Source organism: Camelus bactrianus, chromosome 32 (genome assembly GCF_048773025.1).
Source record: "Camelus bactrianus isolate YW-2024 breed Bactrian camel chromosome 32, ASM4877302v1, whole genome shotgun sequence".
NCBI classification, from domain to species: domain Eukaryota; kingdom Metazoa; phylum Chordata; class Mammalia; order Artiodactyla; family Camelidae; genus Camelus; species Camelus bactrianus.
Window position 1 is genome coordinate 12401875 of NC_133570.1, and position 18112 is coordinate 12419986.

At 38.9% G+C, this 18112-nt stretch overlaps 1 protein-coding gene across 2 annotated transcripts in view; it reads left to right on the forward strand.

Moving 5' to 3' along the window:
- MED13L (mediator complex subunit 13L) overlaps positions 1 to 18112 on the forward strand; it is a 253953-nt gene that overhangs the window by 204445 nt on the left and 31396 nt on the right. The window contains exons 8-16 of one of the 2 annotated variants that reach the window (XM_074356208.1): positions 261 to 426; positions 2298 to 2402; positions 5881 to 6612; positions 7265 to 7493; positions 8486 to 8588; positions 8905 to 9029; positions 10870 to 10969; positions 15982 to 16202; positions 16433 to 16638. In XM_074356208.1, coding sequence (XP_074212309.1) covers positions 261 to 426; positions 2298 to 2402; positions 5881 to 6612; positions 7265 to 7493; positions 8486 to 8588; positions 8905 to 9029; positions 10870 to 10969; positions 15982 to 16202; positions 16433 to 16638 — 1987 coding nt within the window. The remainder of the gene's footprint in view (positions 1 to 260; positions 427 to 2297; positions 2403 to 5880; positions 6613 to 7264; positions 7494 to 8485; positions 8589 to 8904; positions 9030 to 10869; positions 10970 to 15981; positions 16203 to 16432; positions 16639 to 18112) is intronic. The other variant, XM_074356209.1, reaches the window with a different exon arrangement.

Consider the following 18112-nt stretch of genomic DNA (forward strand, 5'->3'; position numbering starts at 1 on the left):
CTCCCATGTAAGTTGTCTCTAGTACCTGTGGAGTAGGAATGCCTCTGGATTGGTATGCCCTTGAGGGTATGTGAGTGTGTGAATATTCATGTGCTCGAAAGCTGTACTGATGCTTCAGAGAGTGTTATTGTCACAGGTAGTGGCAAAGCTACATGATGAGTTTCAGCAATTAAAATATTTATGTTAAATAAGCCAGCAGTCTATCCACTAGAAGACCTTTCCAGGAAGTTCTGACATTCCAAATTGTCTTTCTTTCCCAGGTGAGAGTGGAGGTACTCAGACTGCTGTCAGTCACCTAGGCTCCCAAGACGGGGGGATGATAACTATGCACAGTCCAAAGAGATCGGGGAAGATTCCTCCAAAACTCCACAATCATATGGTCCATCGAGTCTGGAAGGAATGCATCCTCAACAGAACCCAGTCCAAGTATGTTTTTTGCATTATGTCTGGATTGGGTTTAGTAACTACATGAAGAGGATCCATCAGATTGCACTGTTGTGTGATCAAACCCTGAGCGGTCGTTGGATTGTTCTCTCATCTTTTTGAACGTAATAGAATCAGATTCACAACAGAGATTTTGAAATGATTTGATTATCCAGGAAAATTTTGAAGTTCCTGATCATCTCAAGATTGTCATGGTGTTCATCTGACCTTTGTTTTTTTTTTTTTTTTTTTTAAGCACAAGTGAATCAGGGATTTACCCTGAGTATCAGGACAATAATTGTGGGTTTGATTTTTCCCTGTATACCAATCGATGAATGTTTCCTGTTTACAGAGGGAAATGCCCTTCTTTGTCATGTTTTTTTACTATACATTGGCCTTATACTTTACTTGACAGTACATTTCTAAACTGAACTGATGACAGTTAGAGGAGTATTTAGTAGTTATTGTGCTTCTGTTTGTTGATTTGGGGGAAATTTTTTTCTTCCCCTGCCCAACTTCCCTTCCTTCCCTTCCTTGCCCTGAACCCCTCCCCACTACCCCCTCCCACCCGCCTCCCTCCTTTGTCTCTTAAAAAAGAGGAGGAATTGATTCCAAGAAGAGACTATTGGTGATTATTTTAATTGGGTGAGTGATAATGACAACAGTAGTTAGTAAATTCTGTTTTACATGTAAACAAATTCAACATATTCGCATCTGTTTTGATATGACTGAGATGTCCACCTTCTTGACTGATACAAGTAAACCTATGAGTCTTGACTCTCTAGAGCAGAATAAAATGGACATTCTTATCAGCAACTCTTAAGAACTCTTTTAGAAGTCAATTATATGTTTCTTAAGTGACTACTATTCAAAATTTTAAATACAGATTTAAAACCTGTCCTTTGGACCTCGCTTTTAGCAAATTCATACTATACATATATTTCCTAATTAACTGGCTCAAGAATAGGCTACTAAAGAAGATACAGTAGAAGAGAATCTAAAATAATTGCAATTAAAAACCATGTCACGTTCTAGAATTTAAAAGGTATCTCTAGTCACATAAAAACAACCCTTTCCTTTAGAATTATTGGTACAGCTCTTTTCATTTCCACCTGCAATGCCTAGACAGTATCCAGACTAACATTTTTTTCCCTTTTCCTTTGATTTACCATCTTTGATTTTTATCCCCACTAACCTTGCCACCATCACCAGAGCAGAGCCCTTCTGTCAGCAGCACAGAACAGGGAAGCGAGACACCCAGAAAGATAGAGGAGGATGGAGAGCAAGTGAAGTCCCTGCACAGCCGTCAGTGAAACACTGCAGCATCAGCTGTAGCAAAATCAGCAGGACAGAAGTGCTGCCGAGTGTTCTTATTTGTGCAATAACAGTCATCTGCTTTTGCCAACAATTATTAGTGACATATAGAAGATATTTTTGATTCTTGTCTTTTAGTTCACAAATGTGGAGTCCTACCCCTAAATGCTAGTAAATATAGGCATTTTAAGAGTGATTTAAACAGTCTATTGGAGGGCAAATGATTCACAGATACTGTGAAAAGATAATTTTTAAAATTTTAGGTTATTTCTACAGACTTCATTCAGGTGACTTAAAAAAAAAAAACAGCTAATACTGCCAGATAGTGTTTTAATTGGTGTGTGTACCACGTGTGTTAAAAGTGCTTCTTCTAGTGCATGCAAGTAGTAGTTTGCCCCCCACCCCCCGGGCCCCGCCACACACACACACCTGGGGTTCCTCTGAACTGTCTGTCAGCAGGATACGTTACTGTGTAAAATGTATGTATGTCTTTTAAGTATTTTCCCCTCGGAGGTATGAATATTACATTTACACAAGCCTCGTTTTTCAACCTTTTTTAGGAGGAGCCAGATGTCAACTCCAACTCTTGAAGAAGAACCTGCTAACAATCCTGCTACTTGGGATTTTGTGGATCCAACCCAAAGAGTCAGCTGTTCTTGCTCTAGGTAGGTAGTGGCCCAGGCAGAACGGCAGTCAGGTAGAATGATAGAACATTTTGTTGGCTGTCTCCTGGCTTCTCAGATCACTTCCATATCATTTAGTTTAGTTTTGTTTTGTTTTAGATTTTCTTCTCCCTTCAGTAAAGGGGAATAAAAGCTTGATCTTTCCTTATGTGCAGATGATACAGTTTTATTGTCAGGACTCAGAATAAGCCTTTTTAGACAACTGGCCCTGTTATGAAATTGCTCCCACTGATTTCTTCAAGATAACTACTTTAAGGCTAAAGGCATCAGTTTGACAAAACAGTCTCTTGCCATTTCAATGAGTTTATTTAATTACTCTTAATTTTAAAATAGGGATAAGTATCAAACAAGCTGGCCTGGTTAATAGAATTTAGATTAAGTAGACCCTTCCATGGAAAATTTAATTGTTGGTGCTGGTGTCTTTTGATGACTGAAGCAGGTAGATGGTAATAATGCGTACCAAAAGCTAAAATTGTTGCTCATTCATTTAGATATTTGAGTTGAAACCCAAATTGTCTTCCGTAGAAAATTTTTGCACTCCTCACTTAGATTCCCTCGACTTGCTCCTTGTGATAGTAAAGAATCTTATTGTCACAGATTTTCATTAGGGTTCTTAAATTTTTCAAGTGTACACCAGCCTTACCCCCAGTTCAACTGACTGTTAGAGCCTGTGGTGATGATTATTCACTTAATGAGCAGCTTAGAAAAGTTCTGCTTCCATTTGATACTGCTCAGTACTTTAAAAAATTGAGATACATGTATCTAGAAAATGGTCATTCACATCTCTAATTTAGATCAACGGGTTCTTAATGTGGCATAAATGAATTGGTTTCAGGGTAGGAGGTGGTCACTGTGCACCTGAGAATCCCTGCAAATGTGTGTGTGTGTGTGTGTGTGTGTGTGTGTACACTTAGGTGACAGTTTGACACCTGCTTCCTGTCCCCCACCCCCGCTTCCCAGTAAATTTATTCTCTTTTATCAAGCTCTGCCTTGGTAGTCAGCTTTTTGTTGAGAGATGCTGTAAGTACCTAATGAAACTCTTGATTGATCTTTCAAGGAGGATGTTTTTGACAATGTTATTTGCTCATTAAAGTTTCTCTTAGCATGTGAGAGTCTTTCTCTAGTCTCAGGATAAGTGTGGTGTAACAGCTGAACACATGGTTTGCTTTTGTCTCTAGACCATTGTAAATTCTGTGACAAAAACTATTTTCCTATTAATACTGATTTCTAAACAGCTTACAGCTGTTAAGGGAGTACATAGGATAAAAATTTGAGTATTTAACTTCACTTGTGTCATCTTATTTTTCCTGCTCTTTTCCTTAATCTAGGTTTTTTTTCACTTAAAAAAAAACCGTTTAACTGATTTCTGTTTCATTTGCTACCTTGAATTATTTTTACCTGAAGTGTAAATAAATAAATAACACTTTTTCTTTTGTCCTGTGGAGTTACTGCTCTATTTCCTCATGAAATTCTTAGAGCCTTCAGGTCTTTTTTGTAGCTATGCCTTCCATTCCATTGACTTGTAAATATTTATCTCTAGACCTGACCTCTCACATGTACTTTCTAGTCTTGTATTTTGGGGAGTGCTTTTAAAATATATTCTTAATATTGACATATTTGTTTCCTGACAAACCAGGTACCCTACTGAAGTCATTTTGTCACAATTTTTCCCTTCTCAGCCTAGAAACTATCATTTGAATTTTTTTCTTAATTTTCTAGATCAGTTATATCATTGTATATCATGGTGGCTTCCTTTGAAATGTCTGTCATTCTGCCTTCCTCATCCGTTTGGTCACCATGTGTTTCTACGCTATTTGGGCCTGCTTCTGGTTCCTTCCCACCAACCAGCCTCCCATATAATTAGCCTTCTGAGCCTGATCTGCCTGTTGCCTGCTTCAGCAAGGTCCCTTACCTGTTCACAGATATGCAGTGATGGTCTATTACTTACTGGTGTATCCCTAATTCTAACCATTCCACAATGTAGCTGAGTCATTAAATGCAATAGAAAAGTGGCTTCATAAGATTATCCACTTTGCAAAAGGTCCTTACACTAAAGAGGCTGCCATAAAATATCCATCAAAGGACTAGTGTAGTTAAATACTTTCTTGAGAAAATCCAAATCAAAAAGTTTTATGTAAAGATTTTTAGAGCTTAGATCTTAAAATAAGTACCCTGAGAAGATATAATTGAGATAGTTTCAGATGAGACATTCATCTCTTACTGTGGTACTTTGCCCTGGAGATTTAAAGCCCAATTTTTGCTTTATTGACAATAGCCTTATGCATAGGCAACCTTCTTCAGTGTCAGGACTTTTTTTTTTTTTAAAGAGTGGCGAAGACTTTGGCAAGAGTGTTTTCAGATTATCTACTGCGGGATTACCAAACCCACTGTGGAATGGTCCACTCCTCACACTATTTAATGGCCTTATGGGGCAGGGTGGCCATCCTGCTGTCCCACTAAACCATCCCATTATGCCACACAAATCCGTTTTACTGCCCACTAGGGCATCGTTCAGTGCAATGCAGCAGTAATTTAATCCCACCCTAGTGGCCTCAGAGAGTTACTGCTACACCGGCAGGAGAGCTTACATTTTTTGCTGGGAATGATTTATATATTGGGAGGAACTGGCCGACCTGCTGTATAACTCTTTTGCACAGAGTAAAGCTAGTAGGCCTTACTGAGCAGTTTCTCACACCCACGCTTGCCAAGACGTGTGTTAGGATGTGAGCAGACTTGCTGTTCCTGCTTAGATAGTACAAATGCATTTGTGTGTGTGTTGTTCTAATATTGACTTATAGCCTCTTTATTTCTGCCTCATTTTAACATGTTTCTGAAAGATCCAAAATTGTCCTTTATCCCTTCTTTCTTAGATAATAGTGGCATGTAAAGATCCTAGTGTATTTATCCTGTTAAATATTCTTAGGATTGAGCCTTCTTTTCTTAGTTTCACACTTTGCAGGAGAGTTACATAGTTGTCTTACTCTTGATTTATAGCATTGTAAGCGTTTATAAACCACTGTATACTAGAGTTAGTAGAGTGTGGTAAAATAGAAATTGGAAGTGTTTTTGGGTTCTCTTCTTGGCAGATGATGTCTTTACTCTTGGTTTTAAAATGCAGTATGAAGAAATTACCTGAGGGCCCCCCCCCAAATTTGAAAGATTTGGGGATTTTTCAAATTAGTATGTTTGTAGAGTTTAGCAGTATATTAATTGATATTTCTTAATTTGCTCTTTTATCTGCTTAACTTGTGTGTGATGAGTTCATCATTTTCTCTCAGGGTGTGTTGCAATTTTTTGTCATGATGTATGTATTTAACACCTGGAGTCCATTTTGATGTATTAACACACATAATGTGTACTTTAAAAGACATAACCTTGTCAGAGGCATCTCTTTGGTAATAGAAAAATGAGGTTATTTTCATCTGAGTTATTTACTGACTTATTTGAATTCTTATTTCAGGCATAAACTTTTAAAACGTTGTGCAGTAGGACCCAGTCGACCTCCCACAGTATCACAACCAGGGTTCAGTGCAGGACCATCATCATCTTCATCTTTACCACCTCCTGCTTCTTCTAAGCACAAAACGACAGAAAGACAAGAGAAAGGAGACAAGTTGCAAAAGAGACCCTTGATACCATTTCACCACAGGCCCTCTGTGGCCGAAGAGTTATGCATGGAACAAGACACACCAGGGCAGAAGCTGGGGTTGGCAGGGATAGACTCCTCCTTAGAGGTGTCTAGCAGTAGGAAGTATGATAAGCAAATGGCTGTGCCTTCCAGAAATACAAGCAAGCAAATGAATCTGAATCCTATGGATTCACCTCATTCCCCTATTTCCCCTCTGCCGCCAACACTCAGCCCTCAGCCACGAGGTCAGGAAACAGAGAGTCTGGACCCACCATCTGTCCCTGTGAACCCAGCCCTCTATGGAAACGGGCTAGAACTCCAGCAGTTGTCTAGCCTGGACGACAGAACTGTCCTCGTAGGCCAAAGACTGCCTCTGATGGCAGAGGTCAGTGAGACCGCCTTATATTGTGGGATTAGGCCCTCAAACCCCGAGTCATCAGAGAAGTGGTGGCATAGTTACCATCTCCCATCCATTGACGATGCTGAGTTCCGGCCTCCAGAGCTCCAGGGTGAGAGATGTGATGCCAAAATGGAGGTAAACTCAGAGAGCACTGCATTGCAAAGGTAAGGCGACTCTCTGCACCATCCACCTGATCGCCCACCGGGAGGCCAGGGTTGTAGGTTCCCAAGGGTCAGGGGCTTCCCTTGTCTTTTGTCCCTGCTACAACTTCAGATCCAAAATGAAAGAGGCTTTTGTTCACCATTCTAGACTCTACATTTGGAAAATGTTTAAAAGTCAAGTGCTTTGTCATGAGGTTTAACACATGTCATTATTTAAATGCTGGCATATAAAGGTTTCAGAGTGCTTTCTGATCTATCCATTATTCTAAACAGTTTACATAGATTATCTCATTTAATCTTTACCACAACTGCATTACTACCTTAATTTCATAGCTGAGAAAGAAACTAGGGTCATGCAGTTAGTAAATGACACAGATGGAATTTGAACTTGGACAGTTTGTCTTCAGAGTCCATCTGTGCTCTAAAGTGGAATCCATGGAATCAGAGACAAAAGCCTATGTTCTTGACAGAATCTACTAAGTTTTATTTAATTGTGACTATAATCTCTAAAATTCACTTGTAGGTGAATTTTCAGGGTTTTTTGTTAATGTTTAGTTTAAGCTTTACAAGTGCTTTAAATTGTAAATGTTGCTTTTTTAAAAGTGTAACCTTTTTACTTTATCTTGCTTAAATTGTCATTTATTTTCCCTTTCAGACTCTTAGCACAACCTAACAAACGGTTTAAAATCTGGCAAGACAAGCAGCCCCAGATGCAGCCACTCCACTTCCTCGATCCGACGATGCCTCTATCACAACAACCTGGAGACAGTTTGGGCGAAGTCAATGACCCATATACCTTTGAGGACGGTGACATAAAATACATCTTTACAGCAAACAAGAAATGCAAACAAGGGACAGAGAAAGATTCCCTGAAAAAGAATAAGGTACCATTAAACATAGATGGAGTCCAGCCTGGTGTGGGTTTCAGTCTGTGTCAGTACAACACACGTGGGAAGACTTGGAGGCAGATTGTTTGAGATAGTCTTGCCTGATTGCTCTGTCCCCATATTCATGCTCTTGGTACTATTGTATCAAACAGCGTATTGTTCCTTTTTATGTCATGGCTCACCTTTGTTTAAAAGTCAGCTGAACATAAGCGAAGCCTCATATTTTCCAGGCTATAGCTTGTACAGTGCATGTTTCCTCTCATATGCTAATTCTTGTTGGCCTATGCTCCCTACTTACTTCTTTTTAAATTATTATTCCAAAATGCCCAAAATGTAAAGAAAAAATGTTGGTAACTATATCTAGTGTTTACTGAGCGCTCACTGTGTTTACTTTGCCAAGCGCTTTACCTATATATCTCTCCGAATTAATGTCAGCCCTACTCCAAGACTGTGTCAGTATTAATTTTACTAGTTTCATTGTCATAAAAATGAGTACTGGGGGTGTCTGCTGTCTTTAGCTTTAAATTTTAAAACATTCTAAAATACTGGGCCATTTAAAGAGGTATTCTTAAGAATAGAGGAAATAAGACAGTTGCAAGAGGCTAGTATAGTTTAGGAGAATGCTTCTCAGATTCCTTTACAAAGTTCTGTCTAGACCCAGAAATCTTGAACCATAGTTCACCATCCAAAATGTTATATTAAAGGCAGCTTTTAACACATTACAGGCCTGTAATCAAACACCACCAGTACTGTTTAGGCACGAAACCCTGACTGACTCAGATTAAAGGGAAAGTGTGGTAGTATTTGGTTCAGTTTAAATTCAGGGGAAAGGACATATCTTTTATTTCCTTTGGTTGCATAGACCATGGTTTATCATACTTGTGCTCATAACAAGTTCCATTCTACCCTCTAATTCTTTGTGTTCTCCCTCATATTCCACACTTTGGGTTGGTGTTCATGTGTTTTGTTTGGCTGAATTTATTATACAGTCAGAGGATGGATTTGGTACCAAGGATGTCACTACACCAGGTCATTCCACGCCGGTGCCTGAAGGGAAAAATGCCATGTCCCTTTTCAGTTCTACTAAAACAGGTGTGTACCATGATTATTTGCCTCACTTGGATTGTTGCTAAAATAAAATGCAAGGGAGATGCCTCTCTATTTAAAATTATTTTCTTATTGTGATAGCAATAATTTGATCTCATCTTTAATATATTTTTCATAGTCTGTTTTTCAGTTCCTTTCAAAACTGATAAACATATTTGGCAATAATTGTCTCTAAATTTAACTGAAAACATAGGGAAACAATTCACAGGCAGGGCTTGCTCATAAAGATCTGTGTCCTCTCCTCACTCCTTCTCTCTTGACCAAGTTGCTCATTCTGTGCCTTTTGCCTCCTTCCCCACAGATGTCCGGCAGGATAATGCTGCTGGCAGAGCTGGCTCCAGTAGCCTTACTCAAGTGACAGATTTGGCACCTTCCCTTCATGACTTAGACAACATCTTTGATAATTCTGATGATGACGAACTTGGGGTGAGTCTGCCATAGCTACACAAACGAAAAATCACTTAAATGGGCAGATGGGTATCACTGTTGCAGTATACTTCCTCCTGCAAGTGCTCTAATTGACCTGACTCTAAAGACGGTGCACTGCACCTAGGACAGAGTGACAAGCAAGCAGTGTTTAAGTAATAGCTTGAAAGTTAGGTAGGAATCAGACGTCTAAAACTCATTATCATTTTAAATAAAATGTAACTGATTAACAGATACTGTACACCATTAGTATTATAATTTCTTAGAAGATGAGGCGATCATAATGGCCTTGAAGAATGGAACTGACATTAAATGTGGAAAGACTGGATCAGTGAGACGCAGGGATGGGATGTTAGTTTGAGCTTGGAATGAGCCTTGGTTAAGCAACAAGAATGAACTAGATGGGCTTTGAGGGACAGTGAGCAAACCATGCATCTGTTTCCTAAACAGTAAAGATTGATGGGGCTAGGAAGGGTCTGGGCCATCCTTAAGGCTTTGAACTTCAAACTCCACTGGTCACGTGTTCGTCTGAAGGCTGGCGAGTGTGGAACGGACCTGGTAGAAGTGAGTGCCGTTTCCCATCAGTCTGATACACACAAAGCAGGAGTACTATTTGCACTGGAGATCCTTTTTGAACTTGACTGTCTCCATAAAGCCATGCATCACCTAGGATTGGTTTTAATGATCTTGAGGGTAGTTTAGATGCTTTGGTGATGGTGGGAAGACGGTAAAGGAGTCAAAAAGAAGTAGAGATGTGAGAAAAGGAAAAAGCAAGTTACGGTTCACAGCCGTCATCCCTAGTGGTTGCTGTCTAGCCTCTGAGTCATTCTGCTTACTCTCTGTGTGAGCTGTGAATTACTGGTGGACTAAGAGAAGAAATGTTTACTTTTTTTTTTTTTTAATATGTTCTTAGTAATGTTACTGTGCCAGGGAGAATTGGACATTTTTAATCTAATTTTCATTTCTCTGAAATGATTGTTTCTACTTTACTCTGATTTCTAGTCTGACATTTAATCAAAGGAGCAGTTTACCGTAGGGTCATTTTGCTAATTCATCTTATTAGTGACTGGCATTGGGAGGCTGTTGTCCAAGCGTTCATCTCACAAGTCTTTAAATTTAATTTTACATCTCAGATCTATGACATTGAATAATTATGCATAAATAAAGGGCTTTCTATTTCTGAGAATCTTTTTTTTTCCACTTTATTTTGTTTTGCCACCAGTTCATTTGCGCTCTTAAAGATAATCTTGCCTATTAAGAGTCTTAATTTGTTTTGAATAGTAAGTCAAAGAAAAAAGCTTTCCTGTGTGAGACAAGGTTTTGGTTTTTTTTATGCAGATAAACAGTAACTTTAGAAATAAAATTAGGAGATACATACATATGTACATATATATATGTGGTGAAAAATAAAAGAATATTTAGCTTGAGAGGACTTGAGGTCATCTCTTTTAGCTGCCTGCTTCCAAACAGAAGGAAAACCAGACTGATAGCCAATTACTACTCGGAGGCACCACCCTAATGTAATTATTGTGTCCCTAAAACTGCTTCCCTAATGACCTGGGAAGGAAGGAGGATCTGCCAGCTCTGCTTTGATGGCACAGTCTGCCCTCACCAGATCCCTGAAAAGACTCAGTCACTCAGTTTCTCATACTTAATAAGGTTGTAACTGTCTCTTTGATGTCACTGTCTGCTGGTGTTTCTAGAAGTTCACCTGGCGAACACTAAGGAAGCATCTTTATTTTAAAATACCAATAGGCATACACTCTAAGACATACTTGCCTGCTGCCCTACTTGCATGCAAATGCGTTCTTCTGTGTTAATAATAATAATCTGTTCTTAGGCTGTGTCGCCTGCACTGCGCTCGTCAAAAATGCCTACGGTTGGGACAGAAGACCGACCTCTTGGGAAGGATGGAAGAGCTGCTGTTCCTTACCCACCAAGTAAGAAAGGGAGATTGAGCTTCGGCTCAGTACTTACAGCTAATATATAATGTTCTCATACTCAGTGGTGCCTTAACTGAGATTCCCCTCCTTTTTTTTTTTTTTTAATCTTTTTAACAGAATACCAACTATGAATTAAAACTTATATAAATTAGTGTTCCTAAGGTGGCAGGCAGCTAAGAGACCATTTAAATTTGAATTCCTTTTCAAAATAAGAATTAATTTTTATGGTTTAAAATGTGGAAAAACATGCTTTAGGTTTTTTTTTCCAAATAACCCTTTCCTAGTAGGATACATGCTGCACGGGGGTTTTTCAGAGCGATATTAAAGCTGTAAGAGCTTGTGTAAAATGTTTCAATTTTCATAAATTTAATTCACACAGGATAATGAATATTTGTTTTCTATGGTCCTTTTTCCAATTCATTCTGAAGTTTTTATGTTTCCTTAAAAAAGCAACAAGTTTTTACTATGTATGCAGATAAGAGGAGAAACTTTTTTTTTCTAGTTATTCTTTACCCTAAGAAACATTATTCTACAAGAGAAAAGAAAGTCAGAGTAGCTTATATGGATACTCTGAAGCAGAAACATAATTCCATTGCAAATCATTCTTTAATACCTTCTCATTAACTTCAGCTGGTAATGAGAACAAATTGAGGGGAAAAACCACCATGTCATAGGGATGAGTCAAAAAGTTTTATGAACCTATAAATGTAGTACTGATTTACTCAAATGTAGAAGTGTGAAGTATACAGAGATTGGATTTTGACAGCTTTAGTGGATCCATAGCTTTTTAAAATATGCAAAGCTTTCTCAAGCATGACATGTATGAAAATGAATAATGATAGCCAGCCAGTTTCTGTGGTTTTTTTAATTAAACATTTTTCTTTTTTTATTACTCTGCACTGCAGAATTTTACAAACATGAAACTCACAGATTAAAAGAAACATTATTAAAGTAGAGTCATTTGGAATAGGTCAGATGAATAAATTTTCGCCTTGTATTGAACCAGTTACTCCTGCTTTTTTTTTTTTTTTTTTTGACATTAAGTGATACATAGTGATGTTAAGTGTTAGAATGTCCTGATAACTTGTCCAAGATTATTCACTCAGAAGCCATCCTGCTAGTTAATGTCATTGCCTAGTAAAGTATATGGTGTGCTCTCTTCTTTCTCTCATTTTATTCAGAAAGGAATTTTTTCAAAAAGAAGCTACTCAAAATTTTGTTATAAAGTACAGGTTATATGAATTAATGAATCTGAAATACAGCAAAAATATTAACATGAGGAAAATACAGATACACAGGATTCAAGAGGATCTTTTTAACGTGTCTAAGTATGTGTGTATAAATGTGTGTATGGGGACGTATACGTAATATTTCCTCCCAAGACATGACAATGAAAGTAGCATGGCAGGAAGCTCTCATCTCTGCAGTAGCTTAGTGTACGCTGAAGTGGACTGACAGACATAAACATTCCATGTCTGGAGTAGCACCATCCAACGGGGGTGCAAGGTGAGCCACCACTGAGAGCCACATAAGTAATTTTAAGTTTTCTAACAGTTTAAGAAAGTAAAAAGAACCATGTGAAATTAATTATAAGAATATACTTTAGTTAACTCAGTGTATCCAAAACATTGTCATTTTTATATGTAGGCAGTATAAAAATATTGACATACTTTACATTCCTTTTTCGTACCAACTGTTTGGAATGTAGGGTATATTGTATACACGCAGCACACCTCAGGTTGGATGAGCCCTGTTTTGAATGCTCCACAGCCACATATGGCTAGGGGATGCTGTGTTGGATGGCACAGGTCCGTAATTACTCATTTGTGAATGTAATAATGGAGACCACAACACACAATAACAGTGAGGTTTAATTCAGCATTAAGACTGTGTTAAGGGCATATTGTGTTATATTGATAAAAACACAAGTGTTTCTCTTAGGTTTTATTATTAATCAGCTGATTATGAATTTTTGTCTTTGAAAAGCATGTTCAGTTGAAGTATGAGTCTTTGAGGAGGCAAAATGAATGAGTTGGACTTTTGAGTTGGCTTCATTTTATTCTACAAGAAAACATACCGTTTGTCAGGGACTTTGCTAGGTGCTCTGGGGGGGGAAGAAAACCAAGAAGTTGACTGAGAAAGTGATGATGCTTCTGTTGGAAGCGTTGTGCATAAATACTTGAAGTACAGGGTGGGAAACAGTGTCCTTAATGGTGAGTTCCTGCGCAGGTGTAGTGGGTCCTGAGAATAGGCAGGGTGCAAGTAAGTGGAACAGTCTACTTTCTGGAGGACCGGGATGTTTCTGTGGGTTTCTGTTTTCTTTCTGCCTTGCCCACTTTGAGTCCAGTTCCCAGGTTTTTTTCCCTCACAATTTCTTTAGGGTCATCTCTTTTCAGAAATTCCCTGTGACTTAACAGCATTTCCATCTTTTTCTAATCTAACTAGCATTGGGAGGGAGGCCCGGTTATTGCTGACTCTCATCAGTTTCTGAGTGTTTAGGTGTACTTGGCAAAGTGTTCACTTCTGTGCATACATTATGTCATTTAACATGCACCAAAACAATGTGAGGTAGATATTATTCCCATTTTGCAGATGAAGGAATTAAAGCTAGAGAGGTTAACTCCTGAAGAATACCTGATAATAGAATGGTGAAGACCACTTTTTAATGTGAATCTCTGGCAGGTGGAATCTCATTTTATCCATACTTTTTTTGTTATCTTTTACCTTTGATAAAAATGATCAAGGTGGCTGAAGCTTTGAAACCTCAGATAATGTAACACTGTTATGTAGCATCAAAAAAGTTGAGTATCCCTAAGTGGAAAAATCCCTTTATTTCATTTCTTAGAGAAAATTTAAAGACTAATTTAATAAACTAATTTTAGGGCAAAGTTTTGTACCAGAGCCAGAATACTTAAGTGAAGGAAAAGCTAGTCTACGTTCACTATCATGTTAATTCAAAGTGAATTTATGTAGTTTCATTATTTTCCAAATACCTACTTTGTTAGTTAAGATCTATAGTGTGATATGAGTTTGCCGATCCTATGAAGCAGACTTACAGTTTAAAATGCTCCACTTAAAATTAATTTTATATTAAAATTGACCAGTAGCTGCTCTTTGGCTTGGAAAAAGGAACAGGGACTATAAAAGTTAAAGGTGATGAGTGTATTTCAAGTGTAAGCTAACTATATTGAAGTCTTTAAGCTTGTTTTGAAGAAAACTTACTGATCTAGTTGCTGCTACATCTGAAGACCTGTTTTTCAGCCTCGGGACGTACCAGTTACGTAGTACGTCCAGTAGTTCTGTGGTAGTTTCTGGCTTGGCTTGTATCCCTAGCTCTGTGCTCCTTAATGGTACAATACTGTCACAGCAAGAAGGTGCCTTGAAGGTCAACTTGGGGGCTTAGGTTTTCTTTTTCTTTTTCTTTTTCTTTTTCTTTTCTTTTCTTTTTCTTAGCAGTAGCAGGTACCATTTTTACTAACGACATCTTACACAGAATCCAATTATAGGAAATAAATAGAAGCGGAGCTTCTCTATTGGAAGTGAAAGTTTAGATCTGAAACCCTGTCTGTTGGCCTTGTCCTCCCCTTGTTTTACAGATAAACACCGGAGGCCAAGAGAGGGCAGTGTATTCTGGATTATGTAATTGTTTAACTAGGATATAAGGTAAAAAATCATCTAATCCAAGAGGTTCTCACCTCTCTGCCTCTGTATGGTAGAGGCTCTCCCCTCCCCCCGTAAACAAAGGAAAGAAAGAGAGCCTGGTGGGAATCACACGTCCTGGTCAAGGCTTCCGTTTTAGATGAAGGAACTGAGGCCCTGAGGGAGGAAGTGGCCCGCCCACCGCAGCGCTGTGCTGGGAGCGCCCGGCTGTGAGCCCAGGCCGCTGCTGCTGCCTTTTGGCCTTGCCTTACTCTGACCTGGTCAGAGCAGGACGCACTTGCACTCTGTTGAGTTCTGATTCAGAGCTGGAAATCGTATCTTAGTCCATTTAGTGGTTACTGTTTACCTTTTTAAATGTTGAAGTTGCTAGAAAGAGCAATATAGTTGGAAATTGAGACAAGGGATGTGATTCCAAATCACTGATTTAAACTTGGGCTCCAAATGTTTAAATAAATTTGCTGTACAGGACACCTCCTAGTGGCCAGGTTCCCTAATCACAGTCACAGCTTGCATTTCACTCTGTCCGTTCCTGCTGTGAGAATTAGTGCCTTAATGAGCCCTGTTGATGATGGTTAACCTCAGGTATGTAACAGTGTTTGTTTTAAAGGTTGAGAATCACTATTCTGAGTATTTCTTAAAAGATACCTTTTTTCCTCAGTTGATTTTCACTAAATTGTCTTCTGGTTTTGGATAGGATTATTAATCCTAACAATGAAGTTTCGTTTTAATATCAATTTGAAAAGAGTATGGGACTGTTTCCCAAAAAAGTAGTGAGTATAGTGGATTTATCAAACTAGCTGAGTAATCCTACTACATGTAAACCAGCATTCTGACTCTGAACAATTCTTGTTTTCTGTGATATAAAATGCCTAATGGGTTTTCCATTAAAATTTTCTGTGTAGCATTTGTTACATAATTCTGAAATATTTCATACATACTTGTAAGCAGGGATAGAAGTTTATTTTAATAAAGTGATTATTTCATCAAATTGCTTCCAGCTTCTACTTAGTTCATCTCCTTAGATTTTTCCAGGGAAATCAGTTGTTGAAAGAAAAAAAAAGTATCTTATGTGGACTTTATTCACTTAATTAATGTGAAGCCAAATTATAAAGCATCAAGAAGATAGTGATAAAGTTCCAGAAAGAGTAATTTTCTGCCGATGGCCTTCTTCTCGAGACTTCCATTATTAATATTCTATTATGTAACTGATATGACCAACCATTCAGTTAACTTATTTCTGATGCCAAATCAGGTACCTGGCTATGAACTGGGGTTTTGGGGTGTTTTTTTTTTAAAAGAAGTCGGGCCTGTTAAAAGAAATTTTTTATTTTTATTTTTATTTTTTTTAGCAGTTGCAGACCTGCAAAGGATGTTCCCCACCCCTCCTTCTTTGGAACAGCATCCTGCATTTTCTCCTGTGATGAATTATAAAGACGGAATCAGTTCAGAGACAGTGACAGCATTAGGCATGATGGAGAGCCCTATGGTCAGCATGGTTTCAGCACAGCTCACTGAATTCAAAATGGAAGTGGAAGACGGATTAGGAAGTCCCAAGCCAGAGGAGATAAAGGTAATTGCCAGTATATTAATTATACAGAGACAGGGTGGTTTCCAGGCAGATATATGCGTCTTTATCAGTACACCATATACACATAACTTACTGAGAGTTCTCTGAACTAGATCATGAGGTGGGCCACTCGGTATGTTCGGTACATTGTCTTGATTAGTTTAAAATTTTGGCATTGGCATTTTTCTGTTGATCGGACAAGAGGTATATTGAATTACATTTTGTCATCACAGGACTTTTCATATGTGCACAAAGTTCCAACTTTTCAACCCTTCGTGGGATCCTCCATGTTTGCTCCACTAAAGATGTTGCCGAGCCAATGCCTGCTACCTCTGAAGATTCCTGATGCCTGTCTGTTTCGGCCTTCGTGGGCAATCCCTCCTAAAATCGAACAACTGCCCATGCCCCCTGCAGCCACTTTCGTTAGAGACGGCTACAAGTACGTGCTGGGTTGTGTCTAGTCACCTGCCATGTTAAAATGACTTTTATCTTAACTAAATATTCATGTTAAATGATGACAGTAGCATCACATTTGGAACTTTCCTTTATTGGTCATTCATGTTTTTGTGCTTATTTTTGTGTGTTGAAAATGTCATGATTTTTCTAAACTGAATTTTATGTACGTGGAAGAAGTAAGGGCGTTATTTGTATAGAGAACCATGGTGTTCGTGCTCATTAAATGTCAAATCATTGTCCCCAAATCAAGCACTAGATTGGAGTGGGTAATATTTTGGGGGTGATGGTGGTAAATACTTCTAAAATTAAGTATTCACATGATAGTGTCTCTGTTACTGACCCCACACCACGTAAGAAAGCAGCACAGAATGGTGCTGTGATGCAGGGGAAGGAAAAGGATGTATTTTCGTAGCTTGGACGTATTTCATACTGTCCCCCAAAAAGTTCTTATTTCATCGATGTAGAATCTGTCTCCCCTTTGATTAATAATTTCTTAATAAAATAATTAAATTCTATAAAATGGAAGACCACAAACTCAAGTTTCTATCAGGACCAGGTAAGCAATTTGTGGATGAAATGGACGGGACAGAACAAAAGACTTGGCACTGCTGATGCTCAGGGTCACTGTGAGGGACAGTGGGGTGGGCAGGGTCACTGATGAGCTGTCGCATACGCCCATTTAAAGGGGCCTTTGCTGCTCAGCCGCGGTGATTGTTCAGACAGGAGTGTGGGAGGCTGACATCGGGCTTTTAATGTAAATTTTCTTTTAAAATGTTGATAGTTAATCCAGAGTTACATTTTAGGAGCTAAGACAAGTTTGTGATCCAGACCCAGTCTGTAGCTACTTCTCTGTGACCTCATATAAAAATCATCTCGACGAAATCAACTTGAATATTATAAACAGGGTTTATGCTTGGGTATGTGAAGTCCATATTGGAATGAAAACTGACAGAAATGGTTGAAAAGAACCTTAGACTTGGGGACGTTCAGCTATAGAGTCATACCTGCCTTTTTTGTTTAGTCTCTGTGACCTTATGGGTCTTCCCGTCTTTAAAACGGGCTGTGTCGCCCCACCTCCCATGCAAGACTGTGAAAGGCTCTGAGGACTAATGCCTGTGGAATTAGGTGGGACTCACAGCTCACCAGCAGCAGGAACGCGTGTGCGCGGAAGCGCCCTGGACGGGAGGGCTTGGCGTATCTCTGCGCCGGTGGTGCCCTGGCTTACAGGTGCAGCACAGCCAGGCAGGGGTTAGCACGCCACCAGCAAACGGTGCAGCCGCTTCAGAACCTTCCCAGAGCTCAATCTCCCGCACACACAAGATCCTCAAAAAAGTGACCTGTAACCTTTGCCATATGATAGTATCAGTAACAGGTAATTTAGATCATTGTTTGGATCTATTAAATCTATCGTTTGCTATCACTGCCCCTCAATTACTGGTATTCTACACTGGCACTGT